The sequence below is a fragment of the Dendrobates tinctorius genome, unplaced genomic scaffold, assembly GCF_039654945.1.
Source record: "Dendrobates tinctorius isolate UK_male_01 unplaced genomic scaffold, ASM3965494v1 ptg000089l, whole genome shotgun sequence".
Classification (NCBI taxonomy): Eukaryota; Metazoa; Chordata; class Amphibia; order Anura; family Dendrobatidae; genus Dendrobates; species Dendrobates tinctorius.
Window position 1 is genome coordinate 17,865,924 of NW_027361757.1, and position 16,115 is coordinate 17,882,038.

Sequence of the window (16,115 nt, forward strand, 5' to 3'; positions counted from 1 at the left end):
ATATCTTGAATAGGCTGTATCAAGTCTGTATGCGACTGGTCTAAAGTACGTCCGGTTGTGAGGCAATGTAACTCCGCTGTAACATGGACACAATTGATATCCAGCTCCACGCACGCCGCCAGATGATCGGACACACAAACCTCACCTGTCTGTATGCAGCTAGCCGTATCAGGTGTATATGCAGCTAATATAAAGAACATTGCAGCTATGAGACACCGTATCTCTGCTGTAATACAAATAAAATGGATATCTAGCTCCAAACACGCCGTCAAATGATCTGACACACAAGCCAAACCTTATCTGTTTGCGGCTAGCGTGAGGGACCTCATGTAGATATATCACCTGTTATGCGTAGTATCCCCTTGTCGGAGACCGCGCAGACGCTTGAAAGTAATCAGCGCACAGATATATGTAGCTGTAAGATCAAGGGCAGCTTGTCAAGCCATGCTATTGGTAGAGCACATGTTTGTGTCTATGATTCCCTTATCTAGATCACTTTATTTTGTCTCGGACACGGATTACTGCCTAGTATCCAACCGGAACATGTGTCCCTGACGCGCGTTTCACCGGGATACTGGCTTTTTCTATGTGTATGCAGCTGTTACACGCAGCTTGGGAGAGCTGACGGCCAGTCCGTGCAGTGCAATCTAATCTTGGTCCTATTTATGCGCCCGTCTTGACTGCGCCTAAAGACGAACATGGGATACAAAAGCTACAAAAGAAAGAGGGGGTGGTTCTCCAGCAAAGACAAATTCAATTAAAAGTGGAAAAAACTTATTTATTAAAGTAGTAAAAAATGAAAAAACGCACTGGTCACCACAAAGACCGCACAGGAACAATGGGTAGAACGAGCTATTTTTCTGTGTACGACGGAGTCTGAAGAAGTAGCTGCCAGCCAAATGATTGGACAAACCATTCTTCGGATGAAAGCTCCCGAGACTGGCTGGGATGTGCCTGGATTTCCATGAAATGCATGAGCACGACCACTTTTGTTGAGGAAGGCTGACAAAGGCATATAAAACAAGCAACACTTTGAGATAAAAGATTTTTTTATAATGTTGTTTAAACAAATTCCTACATTGCTACTGAACAGGAAGACTTTATAGGGTTATCACAGAAATGGATAGCTTGTCCCTCTTCTTTTCTGGTATTGCAGTCTTTTATAAACCAGGCTCGCTAACTCTACATTCACTTTACATTTGTGATGTGTGTTTAGCATGTAACCTGTGAAAGGTCCCAACATACGGTACATGCCAAATATATATGTACAAGTTATAGGGAGTCCATAAAAGTGATGTAAATAAAGCCGAATTATCCCTTTTCACTCCACAAATTCTCATGAACATGGCAGCGCCACGTGCAGGAGGCAGGGACTCTGTGTACTGCTGCACTGGATCCCATAAGTTAGAAGATGGGAAGTTCTGCAGTACGGCTTGGATTCATACAATAAGGATATGTTCAGACCTTTTTTTACATACATCCACTTCAATATCCACCTGAAAAAGTGTTTTGAATACTCTGTGAATAGATTTAATGTGGATTTTAAGTGGATCCGTTTCAGAATCCAGTTCCAAAAAACAGTGTGAACATACCATTAGTGAAAAAGTCACATGGACAAGGTCTTCATGTTTCTAAAGTTTAAACTGAAGCAAAACTTTTTAAAGAAGTAAATAGGAGCATTTCACACATGAAAGTGAATGTCGTCAGGTTTTGGCTATGTAATCTGACCATAATGTAGGAGCAGAGACCCTGATTACAGTGCTGTGTCACTTACTGGGCTGTATTTTTGTTTCAATACAATCAGTGTTTTATCAGCAGGAAATTATCACTACAGGACAACTGGCCTTGTGTGTCATAGTCCAACCCCACCTCCAGCACTGATTCGTTCATTATCACCATGCAATGTACACAGAAAGCTGTGGTGTGGGCAGGTTATACACGGCTCAACAACTTAGATCTGCAGCAGAGAAAACTATGATTCTATCACAACTGTTCCACCCAGCAAACTGACACATCACTGGAATCAGGGTCTCTGTCCCTACATCATGCTGCTTTCAGTTCACACAGCAAACCCTGCTGATGGATTCCCTTTAGTATAGATTAACACAATTTTCTACAACTTTAACAAATCGCTAATGTTCTAAAGGGCTTATAAAGTTTAAACCTGCAATTATTTATCTCTTTTAGAGAATTTGCAGATAATATAGAATGTCTCCTGTTCATAACTCTTATCTATTAGCCAAGAGTAAAGGGCTAAATACATAAAGCATCTCTCGCTTATTGAAGATCTCAGACTTTCACGCTGTATTGATACCATCGTAGAGTTCACAAGTTGTCGATTCTCTGGGCCGCAGGAAGACCACACTCCCTATCTGGTGATCATTGGCAGGGTTGGACTGGCCCACCAGAGAACCGAAGAATCCTCCGGAGGGCCCTGGCTTCTTCTTTGGGATAGTTCATAGTGCAAGCCTTGCAGCTGCTATGGGGCTCTTGAGTGGGGGAGAAAGGTGGGCACTCAGAATCAAATCCTCTGGTGGGTCCAATGTTCTTCAGTCTGACACTGATCATTGGGATACCCACCATAGTCTAACCATTATCTATGCAGTGAGTAGGCGATCACTTGATTAGACGGGAACATTTCTGTAAGACTGAATTTACAAACCGGATAAAAGCTTGTACAAATCTGTAGATATCTAATATTCTGCCCACACAATGTCCGCAATGTTTTCGTCAATGTGTCAAAGGCCTCTCTGTAATCCCACGATAATTACCAATTGGGTCAAGAAGATTTATGGACTCCAGAGATCATGCAAACATTTAATTTTAGTATTTTTCTTGGCAACAAGGAAACGGAAGATATCCAGTAATTATAAAAATATGCTTCTAGGTCAGCAAAGAAAATGAAACCTTGTTAGCAAACATCCCATTGGAAAGTGTGTGATGTATATTGAGCGTTGTGTTACTTTTGTGTCCGCAGCCGATGACTCTCCCCTAATTACACGTTCATGCTCTGCTATTACTATCATTCCTGTGAAGGCAGTACAAAGCTTTCCTGATCTTGTACCAACTCCAGGTATATGCTTGGAACGGGAATGGAGTCGTGTTTGTTCTGCATTTCGCGCTCCGTTTGCTTTGCTGCTCGATAGCATTACAGTCATATACCTGCTTGGCGTTTTTGCTTGATAACTGCTTTTATTTTACTTTACATTTCACTAGTTGGGCATGTTTGGAATATTACCACTCACTTTATAGTAAACCGAGATGATGCGGCATGACTGTTATATCTGCTTGGCGTTTAGTTTTCATTATGTAGAAAATGACCATATGCTGAATGGATTGGTCTAATGTAATCTATGCACAGAGCCATCCATTAATGCTAATACTGAAGGGCAACTGAAGGGCAAAAGCATCAGTTATCAAGGATAAATTCAGAAAGTTTTACAATATAGCTGTATATACCTGACTGCATCCGCATTTATTATGTTACCTGGTTATGAAAGGCACAAGATGCCATTTTTTTTTACTACTTTTTTTTTTTTTTGCTTTTTTTTTTTGGTCCTTGTTGAACAAAAATATCACATTTTTAGGCGATTCATTAAGTTTCTGGATAGAAAAAGAAAGAAAAAATGTCAGACAGGGGGCACATAAAATATAATAAATCTTTATTGAAAAAACATCAAAAAACATAGAATAAAAAAGATCCACACAGAGAAAATATAAGAAAAAAGGTGGCTATGGAGGCAATTAATGGCTACAATAATGTAGGTCTAAAGATATACGTGCAATAATAGATCAAGGGACATGGCCAAAAAGATTACAAATAAAGTGCAAGTGCGACATGAGCAGGATTAATGCTTAAAGGGGTTGGATAAAAGGGTAAGTCTGCAGTCACTCTGTGTCACTGCAGACTTAAGAATCCTCCCAGCACGTACACTTGTATTGGGCGAGGCCGCGCCCCGTGTAATGACGCTGCCATCCAATGGGCATGGCTGACTAGAGTCCGTGGCCTCGCTCCATACAAGTGTATGAAAGCAAGGCTGCGCCCAATGTCTGGGAATATGTATAACGCATACATACACTTCGGTCCTGGGTCAGAAACCGGCGAATCCCCGCAGCGCAGAGTGTGTGCTCTGGGGAGATTCATAAGTCTGCAATAACGCAGAGTGCAGACTTATCGATTAGGACCGGACAATCCTGTTAAAGCCCTATGGACTGGAGTAAATAAATTGTATAAAGATAGTAACAGTCAGCCAGCTGAAACATATGCAAAAGTCCAATTTTATATCTATAAGAAAGGGCAAAATAGACAATTTAGATATATACACACATGGTCAAAATTGTTGGTACCCCTCGTTTAATGACAGAAAACCCACAATGGTCACAGAAATAACTTGAATCTGACAAAAGTAATAATAAATCAAAAATCTATGAAAATGAACCAATGAAAGTCAGGCATTGCTTTTCAACCATGCTTCCACAGAATTTAAAAAAAAATAAAACTCATCAAATAGGCCTGGACAGAAATGATCACTGCAATCAAATGATTCCTGTAACTATCAATGAGACCGCTCGACAGGTATTTTGGTATTTTTGCACCTCTCGACAGGTATCTTGGGTCTTTTTAGCTGTGTGTTTTGGGTTATTCTCCTGTTGCAAGACCCATGACATGCGATTGAGACCTAGCTTTCTGACACTGGGCAGCACATTTCTCTCTAGAATCCCTTGATAGTCTTGAGATTTCATTGTACCCTGCTCATATTCTAGACACCCTGTGCCAGATGCAGCAAAACAGCCCCAGAACATAACAGAGCCTCCTCCATGTTTCACAGTAGGGACAGTGTTCTTTTTTTGATATGCTTCATTTTTCCATCTGTGCACATACAGCTGATGTGCCTTGCCAGAAAATTCCATTTTTGTCTCATCTGTCCATAGACTGGGTAGTTAGCGTGCACTCTGGTCAAAATTTAGACGAGGTGCAGGTGCAACGGACCAACAAGTCCTAATCACAAGTTAGTTTAATTCACCGCACACTCAAACAAACTTAATGCAAATAGGTGTTCATTTTATTACATGTGGGAGCCAAACAAGAATATAGCACACAGTGGAAGCGATATAAATAAAAGACGTTTCGGCTCAGCCCGAGCCTTTATCATATTATCGCTTATTCCAATATTGGAGGTTTGTATAGGGTGCAGAAGGAGTGCTGAAAGAAGGAAGCGCTCCCGCGCCTGTCAGTGGTGACGCCACCACTGACAGGCGTGGGAGCGCTTCCTTCTTTCAGCACACATCAGCCATTTATCTTGGTTTTTCTTCTTGAGAGATTCTCCTCTCCTTCTGCACCCTATAAAGCCGAAACGTCTTTTATTTATATCGCTTCCACTGTCTGCTATATTCTTGTTTGGCTCCCACATGTAATAAAATGAACACCTATTTGCATAAAGTTTGTTTGAGTGTGCGGTGAATTAAACTAACTCATCTGTCCATAGGACATTCTCCCAGAAGCTTTGTGGCTTGTCAACATGTAGTTTGGCAAATTCCAGTCTGGCTTTTTTATGATTTGTTTTTTTCAACAATGGTGTCCTCCTTGGTCGTCTCCCATGAAGTCCACTTTGGCTCATACAGTGACGGATGGTGCGATCTGACACTTGAGCTTGAAGTTTACCTTTAATCTGTTTAGAAGCTTTTCTGGGCTCCTTTGTTACCATTCGTATTATCCATCTCTTTGATTTGTCATCAATTTTCCTCCTGCGGCCACGTCCAGGGAGGTTGGCTACAGTCCCATGGAGCTTAAATTTCTGAATAATATGTGCAATTGTAGTCACAGGAACATCAAGCTGCTTGGAGATGGTCTTATAACTTTTACCTATAACATATTTGTCTATAGTTTTCTTTCTAATCTCCTGAGACAACAGTTTCCTTTGCTTCCTCTGGTCCATGTTGAGTGTGATGCACACCATGTCACCAAACAGCACAGTGAGTATCTGTAGCCCTCTATACAGGTCACTCACTGAGTCCAAGATTGTAGACACCTGTGATGCTAATTAGTGGACACACCTTGATTTAACATGTCTCTTTTGTCACATTATTTTCAGGGATACCATCATTTCTGTCCAGGCCTATTTCATGAGTTTAATTTTTTTTTAAATTCTGTGAAAGCAAGGTTGGAAAGCAATGTCTGACTTTCATTTGTTCATTGTCATAGATTTTTGATTTATTATTAATTTTGTCAGATTCAAGTTAATTCTGTGACCATTGGGTTTTTCTGTCATTAAACGAGGGGTACCAACAATTTTGACCACGTATGTATGTGAAAAAATTATATCAATTTTTAGCTAACTGAAGGAAATAAGAGCACAACAGTTGAAATTAATAGAATTTGAAATGCAAGATGGTGACTACATAGGTGGTAGAAAACAGACATGGAAAATTACCCAAATGGATAAATGTAACTCATAGACATCATAGCTGCCAAAAATAAGCAGATAAGGGCATAAAGCCATATTGCATGAATAGAACATACCCAACTACAGGAGCACACCTGATGTACGTTTCGCCTGAGCTTCGTCCGGGGCGTGAGATTTCTGGATAGGTAGCACTGAGTTACAAGTTGTTTTTAGTGTAGTCTGTGGAAGAAAATCACTAAATGAAACAAAAGCAAATGCTAAAAGTGCGATGATACAAAAAAATTGCAACCAATGCAATTTATTTAAAATTTAAAAAAAAAACCTTTGCGCTGAAAAGTCAACACACCTTTAGGCTTTATTCAGATGCCAGTGATTTTTGACGTACGTAAAACAGTCCAGGTGTCATCAGTGTTTGGTCAGTTTTTACCGTCATCAGTAATTTTCATGTATGGAAAATAAATTAATACATTACAAAGCTTCTAAGCTTCTTGAATTCAGAGATTTCAGATTCTGTAAGTGACGCCTGTATTTTGCTGATAGACTGAAAACACAGCAACTGGGGGGATTGTTTATTCTTCACTGTTGTAGTATTAGTCAATGCGGAAACACTTGTATGAAAGTATATATTTTTAAGTTTGATGCTTTACTTGGTGACTTGCATGGAATACAATGCAGATTTACTTAGTCTCTGATTTGTTGGGGATCGGGTATGCATTTGAGCCTAGTATACATTATTAGGGTTTGCCAAGATAACAATTCTGATTTATTCTTTTATTTTTATTTCTTTAATAGTTTTCCATTTCACTTTGCTTTACTGTTGAAGTATTGTGCTTTCCTGAATGAAAGCCTAGATGGATTTGATAAAAGCATGGCGGTATCGAATATAAACCTAACTATCATATGTCAATCATTTATCGGCCTTGAGAAAAGTACACACTGTATATTTTATATTCTGATAATGGACACTTTGTGTTTCTTTTAGAAGTGGATCCTACTAAAGTATGCACTGGAAAAGGAGCCGTGACCCTCCGAGCATCCACACCACAAGGGGAGATCCAGAAAAGTAGATCCACATTGGACATTGAGCTCTCACCGAGTAAGTCAGCCATTGGATGTGTGATCTGTTCTCAATAGCTTGGGGCGCTACATAAAGTCTAACACTGTACTGAGCATGTGAAACCCCCCAGCGTAGCCTGACCTGGTGAATACTTTAGGGGGCATTTACTTAGTACTAGTGGTCATACAGCTGTCTCAATCAGAACGGCTCTGGAGTAAGATGCAGCAAATGTATTAAAATGAATGTGCCTCCTAATAAATTTGGTGCATCTTGGGTTGTCCATGCACCATGAACCAAAATCTGTGGAGGCTGTGCGCTGGCATAGATTTCTACTATAATTTAATATTTCTGGTGTACCTTATAGTAAATTTGTTAGGCAATGGTCCGGCCTGCTCCATCTTTCCAAGTTACACCCGCCTTTTAGAAAAGTGTTAGGAGTGATGTTAAAGGGGTTAAAAATTATCAAATCTTTGCATGCGTATTGCCCATATAAAATTCCACCTTTTGACTTTCACATCCTTTTTACATTGTTTAAAGGGAATCTGTCAGCAAGTTTTTGCTGTGTAATCTGAGGACAGCATGAGGTAGGAGTTAAAACACAGATTTCAAAGGTGTCATGTCTATGTGCTGTTGTTTACTTACAATGAAGGTTTTATCACCTGGTGATTTTCATTGTCCAAACTACAGAAGCACATGCATACTAATCTGACTCCACCCCCTTCCTGTGATAAGCAGCTCACTGTCTATATTCATATAAAGAGCCTGGTGTGGGTGAGGTTAGCTTTCTCAGCTCTGCTTCATGCTAAATCTAAAAACTCTGTGTCAGAACTGCTGTGCCCAGAAAAGTAAGTGATACATCGTTGGAGACAGGGTCTCTTTGCCTACATCATTCTGCTTTCAGATGAGGTAGCAAAAACCTGCTGACAGATTCCCTTTAAATAGTTTATAGATTACACTCAGATTAGGAATCACACAGGAGAAGTCTGCCAGTGCATGCAAAGGTGAAGAACCCCTAGATTCTATAAGACACCTCCACATTACGGGCTGGTTGGAATGATCTTTCCAATTTTGTCCATGTACTGTGTCTAGTATTACAGCTCAGTGACATTCCAGTGAACAATAAGTCCAAAAGAGTATTTTCCACCCCCCTCTCTTTTCCACAAATTTGTAGACCATTCTCAAACATTTATACTTGCATAGGCAACAAGGTGGCTCAGTGGTTAACATTGTTGCTTTGTAGCGCTGGGGTTCTGGGCTCAAATCCCACCAAGGATAACATCTGCAAGGAGTTTGTATGTTCTCCCCATGTTCGTGTGGCTTTCCTCCGGGTACTCCGGTTTCCTTCAACACTCTAAAGACATACTGATAAGGATTTCAGATTACTGAGATTATGATATCTGTACAGCGCTGTGGAAATTAGTAACATGAAAATAAAAATTTGCCATTGACAAAAATGCCTGAACCACGTTGCTGTATGGATCATTAACACCCATCTGTAATGACAGCTGTGCTAAGCCTTTGGCATCATCTTGTAATGTGTGGAATTGGCACTTGATATATATTGACTTAAAGGGATTACAATCCCGAGCGGTGGCTCACATGTAATCTTTATGTATGCTTGAAGCATGTCAGGATTCATAGCTATTATTGACTGAATCATGTGGTCAATATTACATGTAGATTTATTGTATTTAGTCCTAAAAAGTACATTATTACAAAATGATACTATTTTATTGATGTCTAAACATGCAAGTGACTGTCTAATTTATGGCAGCTGTATGATGTCCAATCAAGGCCAGATTGTTGTGAGCAATTGGAAACTGGAATTGCCATGTAAAGTCCTAATTATTGTAAGTCAAAGCTGTGCAATATGTCAAATCAGTCCGTTAAAGGGAACCTGTCAGCAGCATTGTGCGGAGTAAACTACAAACACTGTCATGTTAGGGCAAGTTAGGATAGGATATGGGTTGAACTAGATGGACTCAAAAAGTCTTCCTTCAATCTTAATAACTATGTTACTATGTTAGGTTTGAGCAGTTATACTGATTAAAATTATACCTAGGTTGATGAAATCTGTCTTGTGGTTGTTTAATCTCTATTTTCAGATAATAAGATTCTCAAGCTTTGAGGCGGGCCGTGGCGTCATCTTTAGTGTTCTGATAGATGCTACTGCGCAGGCTCTGCCGCCAGCGCCATTTTGGCAGAGAAAAAATATGAGGCTTCATCAAGATGGCGGCGCCTGCTCAGTAGCATTCAACGGAACCGGATAGATGCTACTGTGTCGGCGCCATTTTGTCAGAGAAAAAAAAATTAGGTTCCATCAAGATGGCGCCTCCGCAGTAGCAATGTTCTGATTGGTTACTCAGCACAATGCTGCTGATAGATTCAATGTAAGGTCTACATAATGGTCAAGGGTTTAATGAATAGTGAGGTAAACCCCATAGTGACCAGGCCAATTTTTTAAAATCTGACGTGTCACTTTATGTAGTAATAACTCTGGAATTCTTGAATATATCCCATTGATTTTGAGATTGTTTTTCGTGGCACATTATACGTTATGATAATGGTAAATATGCTGTCCCCATAAGATGCGCCATTGAATATGCCCACATAAGATGCTCCATTGAATATACCCCCATATGCTGCCCCCATATATTGCTGCTGCTGCAGGTATTTAAAGAAAAAAGAAAGAAGACATACTCACCTCTTGTCCCAGGGGGCCAGGTGCAGGTGTGCTGAGCAGGTGGACACCGGCGCGCTATGGGGGACAGGTGTCGCAGCTCGCTCAGGACCCGGCACTTGAGATATTCACCTGTCCCGGTTCCAACACTGCTCGCCGCTGTCTTCCCACCGGGTCCCTCTGTCTGTGACTGTTCAGGCAGAGGGCGCGCATTGACTACGTCATCGCGCCCTCTGCTGCCTGTACATCACTGACAGAGGGACCCGGCAGACAGACAGCGGCGAGCAGCGTTGGAACAGGGACAGGTGAATATAGCATATACTTACCTACCCCTGGCATGTTTCTGCATCCCCGTTCTCCCAAGGTTTCCCTTCCTTCAGCGGTCATGAGGTACCGCTCATTAAAGTCATAAATATGCGCATATTCATGACTTTAAAGAGCAGTACCATGTGACTGCTGTAGGAAGGAAAGGAGACTGTGGGACAAGCAAGAGGGCTGCAGAGATGCACCAGGGGGGATCAGTATGATGTGACACCCCCGCTCCCCTTTCCCCATCTACCCCCTGGCTATATGACTCGCGTATAAGCCGAGAGGGGGACTTTTAGCATCAAAAAATGGGCTGAAAATCTCGGCTTATACGCAAGTATATACAGTAATACTTTGTTGCGCCACCGTTTGCTGCGATTACAGCTGCAAGTCGCTTGGGGTATGTCTCTATTAGTTTTGTACATCGAGAGACTGAAATTCTTACCCATTCTTCCTTGGCAAACAGCTCTAGCTCAGTGAGGTTTGATGGAGATCGTTTGTGAACAGCAGTTTTCAGCTGTTTCCACAGATTCTCGATTGGATTCAGGTCTGGACTTTGACTTGGCCATTCTAACACCTGGATACATTTATTTGTGAACCATTCCATTGTAGATTTTGCTTTTTGTTTGAGATCATTGTCTTGTTGGAAGACAAATCTCTGTGCCAGTCTCAGGTCTTTTGCAGACTCCAACAGGTTTTCTTTAAGAATGGTCCTGTATTTGGCTCCATCCATCTTCCCATCAATTTTAACCATCTTCCCTGTCCCTGCTGAAGAAAAGCAGACCCAAACCATGATGCTTCCACCACCATGTTTGACAGTGGGGATGGTGTGTTCAGGGTGAAGAGCTGTGTTGCCTTTACGCCAAACATATCGTTTGGCATTCTTGCCAAAAAGTTCAATTTTGGTTTCATCTAACCAGAGCACCTTCCTCCACATGTTTGGTGTGTCTCCCAGGTGGCTTGTTGCAAACTTTAAACGACACTTTTTATGGATATCTTTGAGAAATGGCTTTCTTCTTGCCACTCTTCCATAAAGGCCAGATTTGTGCAGTGTACGACTGATTGTTGTCCTGTGGACAGACTGTCCCACCTCAGCTGTAGATCTCTGCAGTTCGTCCAGAGTGATGATGGGCCTCTTGGCTGCATCTCTGATCAGTCTTCTCCTTGTTTGAGATGAAAGTTTAGAGGGACGGCTGGGTCTTGGTATATTTTCAGTGGTATTATATTCCTTCTATTTCAATATGATCGCTTGCACAGTGCTCCTTGGGATGTTTAAAGTTTTGGAAATAATTTTGTATCCAAATTCAGCTTTAAACTTCTCCACAACAGTATCACGGACCTGCCTGTTGTGTTCCTTCGTCTTCATGATGCTCTCTGTGCTTCAAACAGAACCCTGAGACTATCACAGAGCAGGTGCATTTATACAGAGACTTGATTACACACAGGTGGATTATATTTATCATCATTAGTCATTTGGGACAACATTGGATCATTCAGAGATCCACAATGAACTTCTAGAGTGAGTTTGCTGCACTGAAAGTAAAGGGGCCAAATGATATTGCAAGCCCCACTTTTCAGTTTTTGAATTTCCACAAAAATGTAAAATAACCAATAAATTTCGTTCAACTTCACAATTGTGTCCCAATTGTTGTTGCACAAGGAAAGAATAGAAGCAATGGGATGAAACTGAATGGGAGGAGACACAGATTAGATATTAGAAAAAACTTTTTGCCAGTTAGAGTGATCAATGAGTGGAACAGGCTGCCACAAGAGGTGGTGAGTTCTCCTTCAATAGAAGTCTTCAAACAGAGGCTGGTCAGACATCTGTCTGGGATGATTTAGCGAATCCTGCTTTGAGCAGGGGGCTGGACCAGATGGCCCAGGAGGTCCCTTCCAACTCTACGATTCTATGATTCTTCACCAAAAATTTACATTTGGCATCTTTGAAGCATGATATGTGGGAAAAGGTTGAAAAGTTCCAGGGAGCCGATTACTTTCGCAAGGCACTGTACATGTGACTTGCGGGCCCAACATGCATGGTTCATGGCGATCTGTATGTTTCATACATTATTCTATCATGTAACTATGAAACGATCTCCAGATAGTGACTTTTATGAGTATCACGACACAGAAGAGAAGATCTGGCTGTGCATATGCAGGGGTAGAAGGAAAAAAATAAATGTCGTAAGCTAGAAATAGGATCATAATGTTAGTAAGAGTTGAGCTTGAAGCTAGACCAGAATACCAAATGAGGGTAAAGTTGGTACCTTGAATCTAATTATTTAGCAAATATGGATAAAAGGTCTCAGTGTAATTACTGTGGGAAAGTTTTGGCTGCCATTGTACCAGTCGTGGTGGGCTCTGAGTGTCACTACTGTAGGGGTGCGGTCCCGGCTATGGCTTGTGACCATCTCTCAGAGTTGAATGTGGCTCTCGGGGCAAGAAAGGTTAGAGACCACTGGTTTAGACCATCAAGGTCCTTCTAGGTGGTGAAGTGAGTGAGAACCTGGAACACATGCATTGGTTAATGAATGAAGATAGTTATTGCACTTTGTTGGTCCTATAGGTAAGAAAACCCAGTCGTTTGTCATACCTCAATCTTAAGTCTTGAAGAGCTTTTTAGCTTCAGTAGTAGATCCACTAGTAAAGCGAACCTGTCTTGCTAAACATGTCTGAGCTTCAGGCAACATGTTATAGAGCAGAATGAGATGACTAGAATGATATATAGTTTTACGGGAAAAGATTCAGTAGGAACTACCATCATACTCATTGTAATTCCTGCTCATTCTGGCCTGAGGAGTCGAGAGGGTGGGACTTGTCCTATCAGAAATCAGTTATTGGGAAAGAATGCCCACTGGTCTTATTCTATACTCAGAATGAGCAGAAATTTAAATGAAGAAATGAAAAATTTCTAATGAATCTTCCCTCATACGTATCAATCTGCTCTTTAAATCCTTATGGCAAATGCAAATTATTCAAACTCATTGCAAATTTATAAACTTTCCGCTGTTTGTAATAAACCAATAAAAGGAGCAATTTAAAGAGTTCAGCACAACTAATTTAAGAAGTGATTTCTCCAAATTAAGCACAAAATGCCACTTTCAATGTCTACTGTAGCCTCAGAATTATTTAACCCCTTCATGACGAGCATTTTTAGTACTTAATAGAGCACCTTTGGCTGTTATGATCTGCTGCATACGTGATACATATACCCAAAGAAAAGGGAAGTGCACAACCCAAAGTAAAATAGAAATATAATCACCTACTCAGAAAAATATGAATAAACCAAAAAAGTCTAGTTGGATAAAGACTTTAAAATATTTTTATTTAATTACACAATAAAAGGGAAACCAAACAAATGTACATAGTACAATACCATAATCTATCATAATAAGGGGATAATTACCTAGTAAACACATGGGCCATAAGTAAATACTGTGATCATAAAAAATCCATGAACAATATAAAGTGCATATAGTGGACAGGGAGCTGGATACACATTGAGCCACTTACCACGGGTATTTATGATCCTATTACATTTTCTATGCACTTTATTTGGGTATACAGATTTTAGGTCTGTCCACTATATGCACTTTATATTGTTCATGGATTTTTTATGATCACAGTATTTACTTATGGCCCATGTGTTTACTATGTAATTATCTCCTTATTATGATAGATTGTGGTATTGTACTATGTACATTTGTTTGGTTTCCCTTTTATTGTGTAATTAAATAAAAATATTTTAAAGTCTTTATCCAACTGGACTTTTTTGGTTTATTCATATTTTTCTGAGTAGGTGATTATTGTCTTCCATGAATATCCTCATATGTTATTTGTATGATAAGTGAGTGATCCTCACTAGGTTGTTGGTCTAAAATAGAAATATTTTATTAGTACATTAAATAAAAACAGAAAACTTAAAAAAGGATAATAGTACAAGTACGTATTTGGGGGGGAAAAAAGGGCATGGAACAAGGCAGAGTGACCTCCAAGCAACCAAAACCATAGAAGACCAGGTAAAACAGGTAAGTACACGTTGAATGAAAGAGGTAATGATAGCCACATACAGTGTATTTAATAGCAGTATAAACCCTTTGGGTATGATGATTTTAAAACTGCTGTGGCAATGAAGTAAGGACGTTAGTATGAGTACACTAGCAAAGTACTAGAATGGCAGATGAAGGTGTCAAGGGATCAAAATAGCGTGTTGCATATAAAGGGTCAGAAGGGAGTAATCCACATATAATGAAAGCGCAGTGTGCTAAAGTGCAAGTGCATAAAAAGTGGGGACATCCAAATACATAATGACTATTGCAACAATGGGATCCAAAGACACGACTGAGAAAATAAACAGTGAATGTGCTGCCAGTACCAGTATAGATAAGGTTGCTAAGGAGGGAAAACCCCTCCTGAGCAACCTTAACGGGGTTTTCCTTCCTGAGCAACCTTATCCACACAGGAACTGGCCCTTCACACACTGCCATTTTCCAGTGCCAGAGGAAATAAAGCATCCACAGAGCATCCCCAAGAGACCACCATGCTTCACAGTAGGCAAGGTTCTCTTTTCAGTGTGTGTTTTATTCTTCCTCCTCCAGACACAGTGCTGAATACATACAGCCGAATATTTCCAGTTTTATTAAATTGCTCCCCAAAACAGAATCCCAAAACATCTGTATAGCAGGGCATAACCAACCCGTACAACTACTAGGTGTTAAAGACTCTTGTCATAAAGGGGTTGAAACATTGTGAGGCTGCAGTAATAAGTAAAAGTGTCATTTTATGCTGAATTTGGAAAAACTTAATAAGCTGGGCTGTGTCATGATACCAGTGCTGAGTGAACGGCACTTCTGGGGTTAATGTTTTGATCTCAGTTCAGACTCTTACCTGCACACCTGGGACCTATTATGGTGGCCTCTCATTGGTTCTGGGAAAGCTTCTTATAGCCTCAGGAAGCTCCCATCCCCTGTCAGTTATACTTTCGCCCTTGGCATTGTGTGGTGACCCCTGAGTGTGTTTGTGCTGTGTTCTGGTTGCTTGATTCTCTGTGTACGACTCGGTCTGTTCTCTGGATATTGCTTTGGATTCTGCTTGGTACCTTCTATGTCTGTTTGGTTTTGACTTCTGCTTGGCCCTGACTATCCGTTCTGTCTCATCCCTAGTACTTTACTGATATCTCTGTATATGACCTACGTTTTGCCTGACTCTGAGTATTTCTGTATAGTGTCCTGCCATCTCTGAAAGCAGGACACTAAGCCCCGCCCCCTTGCTGTCACATGACCATAGATCCTGTGGCTGCTTGCTAAACTTCAGCGTCCACAGGTCCTACGTATCTGTACTTTCTGTCTGTACCTGACCCTGGGCCCCCCTACAGTGCGGGTGAGTCCCTGCTCAGCGGAGGCTGCACGCCGGCGCTGACAGGATCCGGACAGGCTGGCTCCAGGTTTTCGTGGGCCCCGGGTGAAAGTGTCTCTGTGGGCACCTTTAACACATACCACAATTCATGATGCACAGATATCGTAGAGAAATATAGGTATAGTACAATGCCAAATATTTCACTTATGCAGTGGAGGGGTAAGTATCGCAAGTGCCAGGACACTGATCAAGTGGGGGGGGGCACTTGTGGGCACCGGCTCTGGCACAGGCACCGGGCCCCCATAGCGCCTCA

At 41.0% G+C, this 16,115-nt stretch overlaps 1 protein-coding gene across 1 annotated transcript in view; it reads left to right on the top strand.

Moving 5' to 3' along the window:
- The window catches only part of LOC141098245 (sorbin and SH3 domain-containing protein 1-like), a 529,519-nt gene that overhangs the window by 386,143 nt on the left and 127,261 nt on the right, over nucleotides 1-16,115 (top strand). Inside the window, exons 8-9 of the mRNA XM_073585871.1 lie at nucleotides 2,978-3,073; nucleotides 7,387-7,500. Of these exons, the coding sequence (XP_073441972.1) occupies nucleotides 2,978-3,073; nucleotides 7,387-7,500 (210 nt within the window). The remainder of the gene's footprint in view (nucleotides 1-2,977; nucleotides 3,074-7,386; nucleotides 7,501-16,115) is intronic.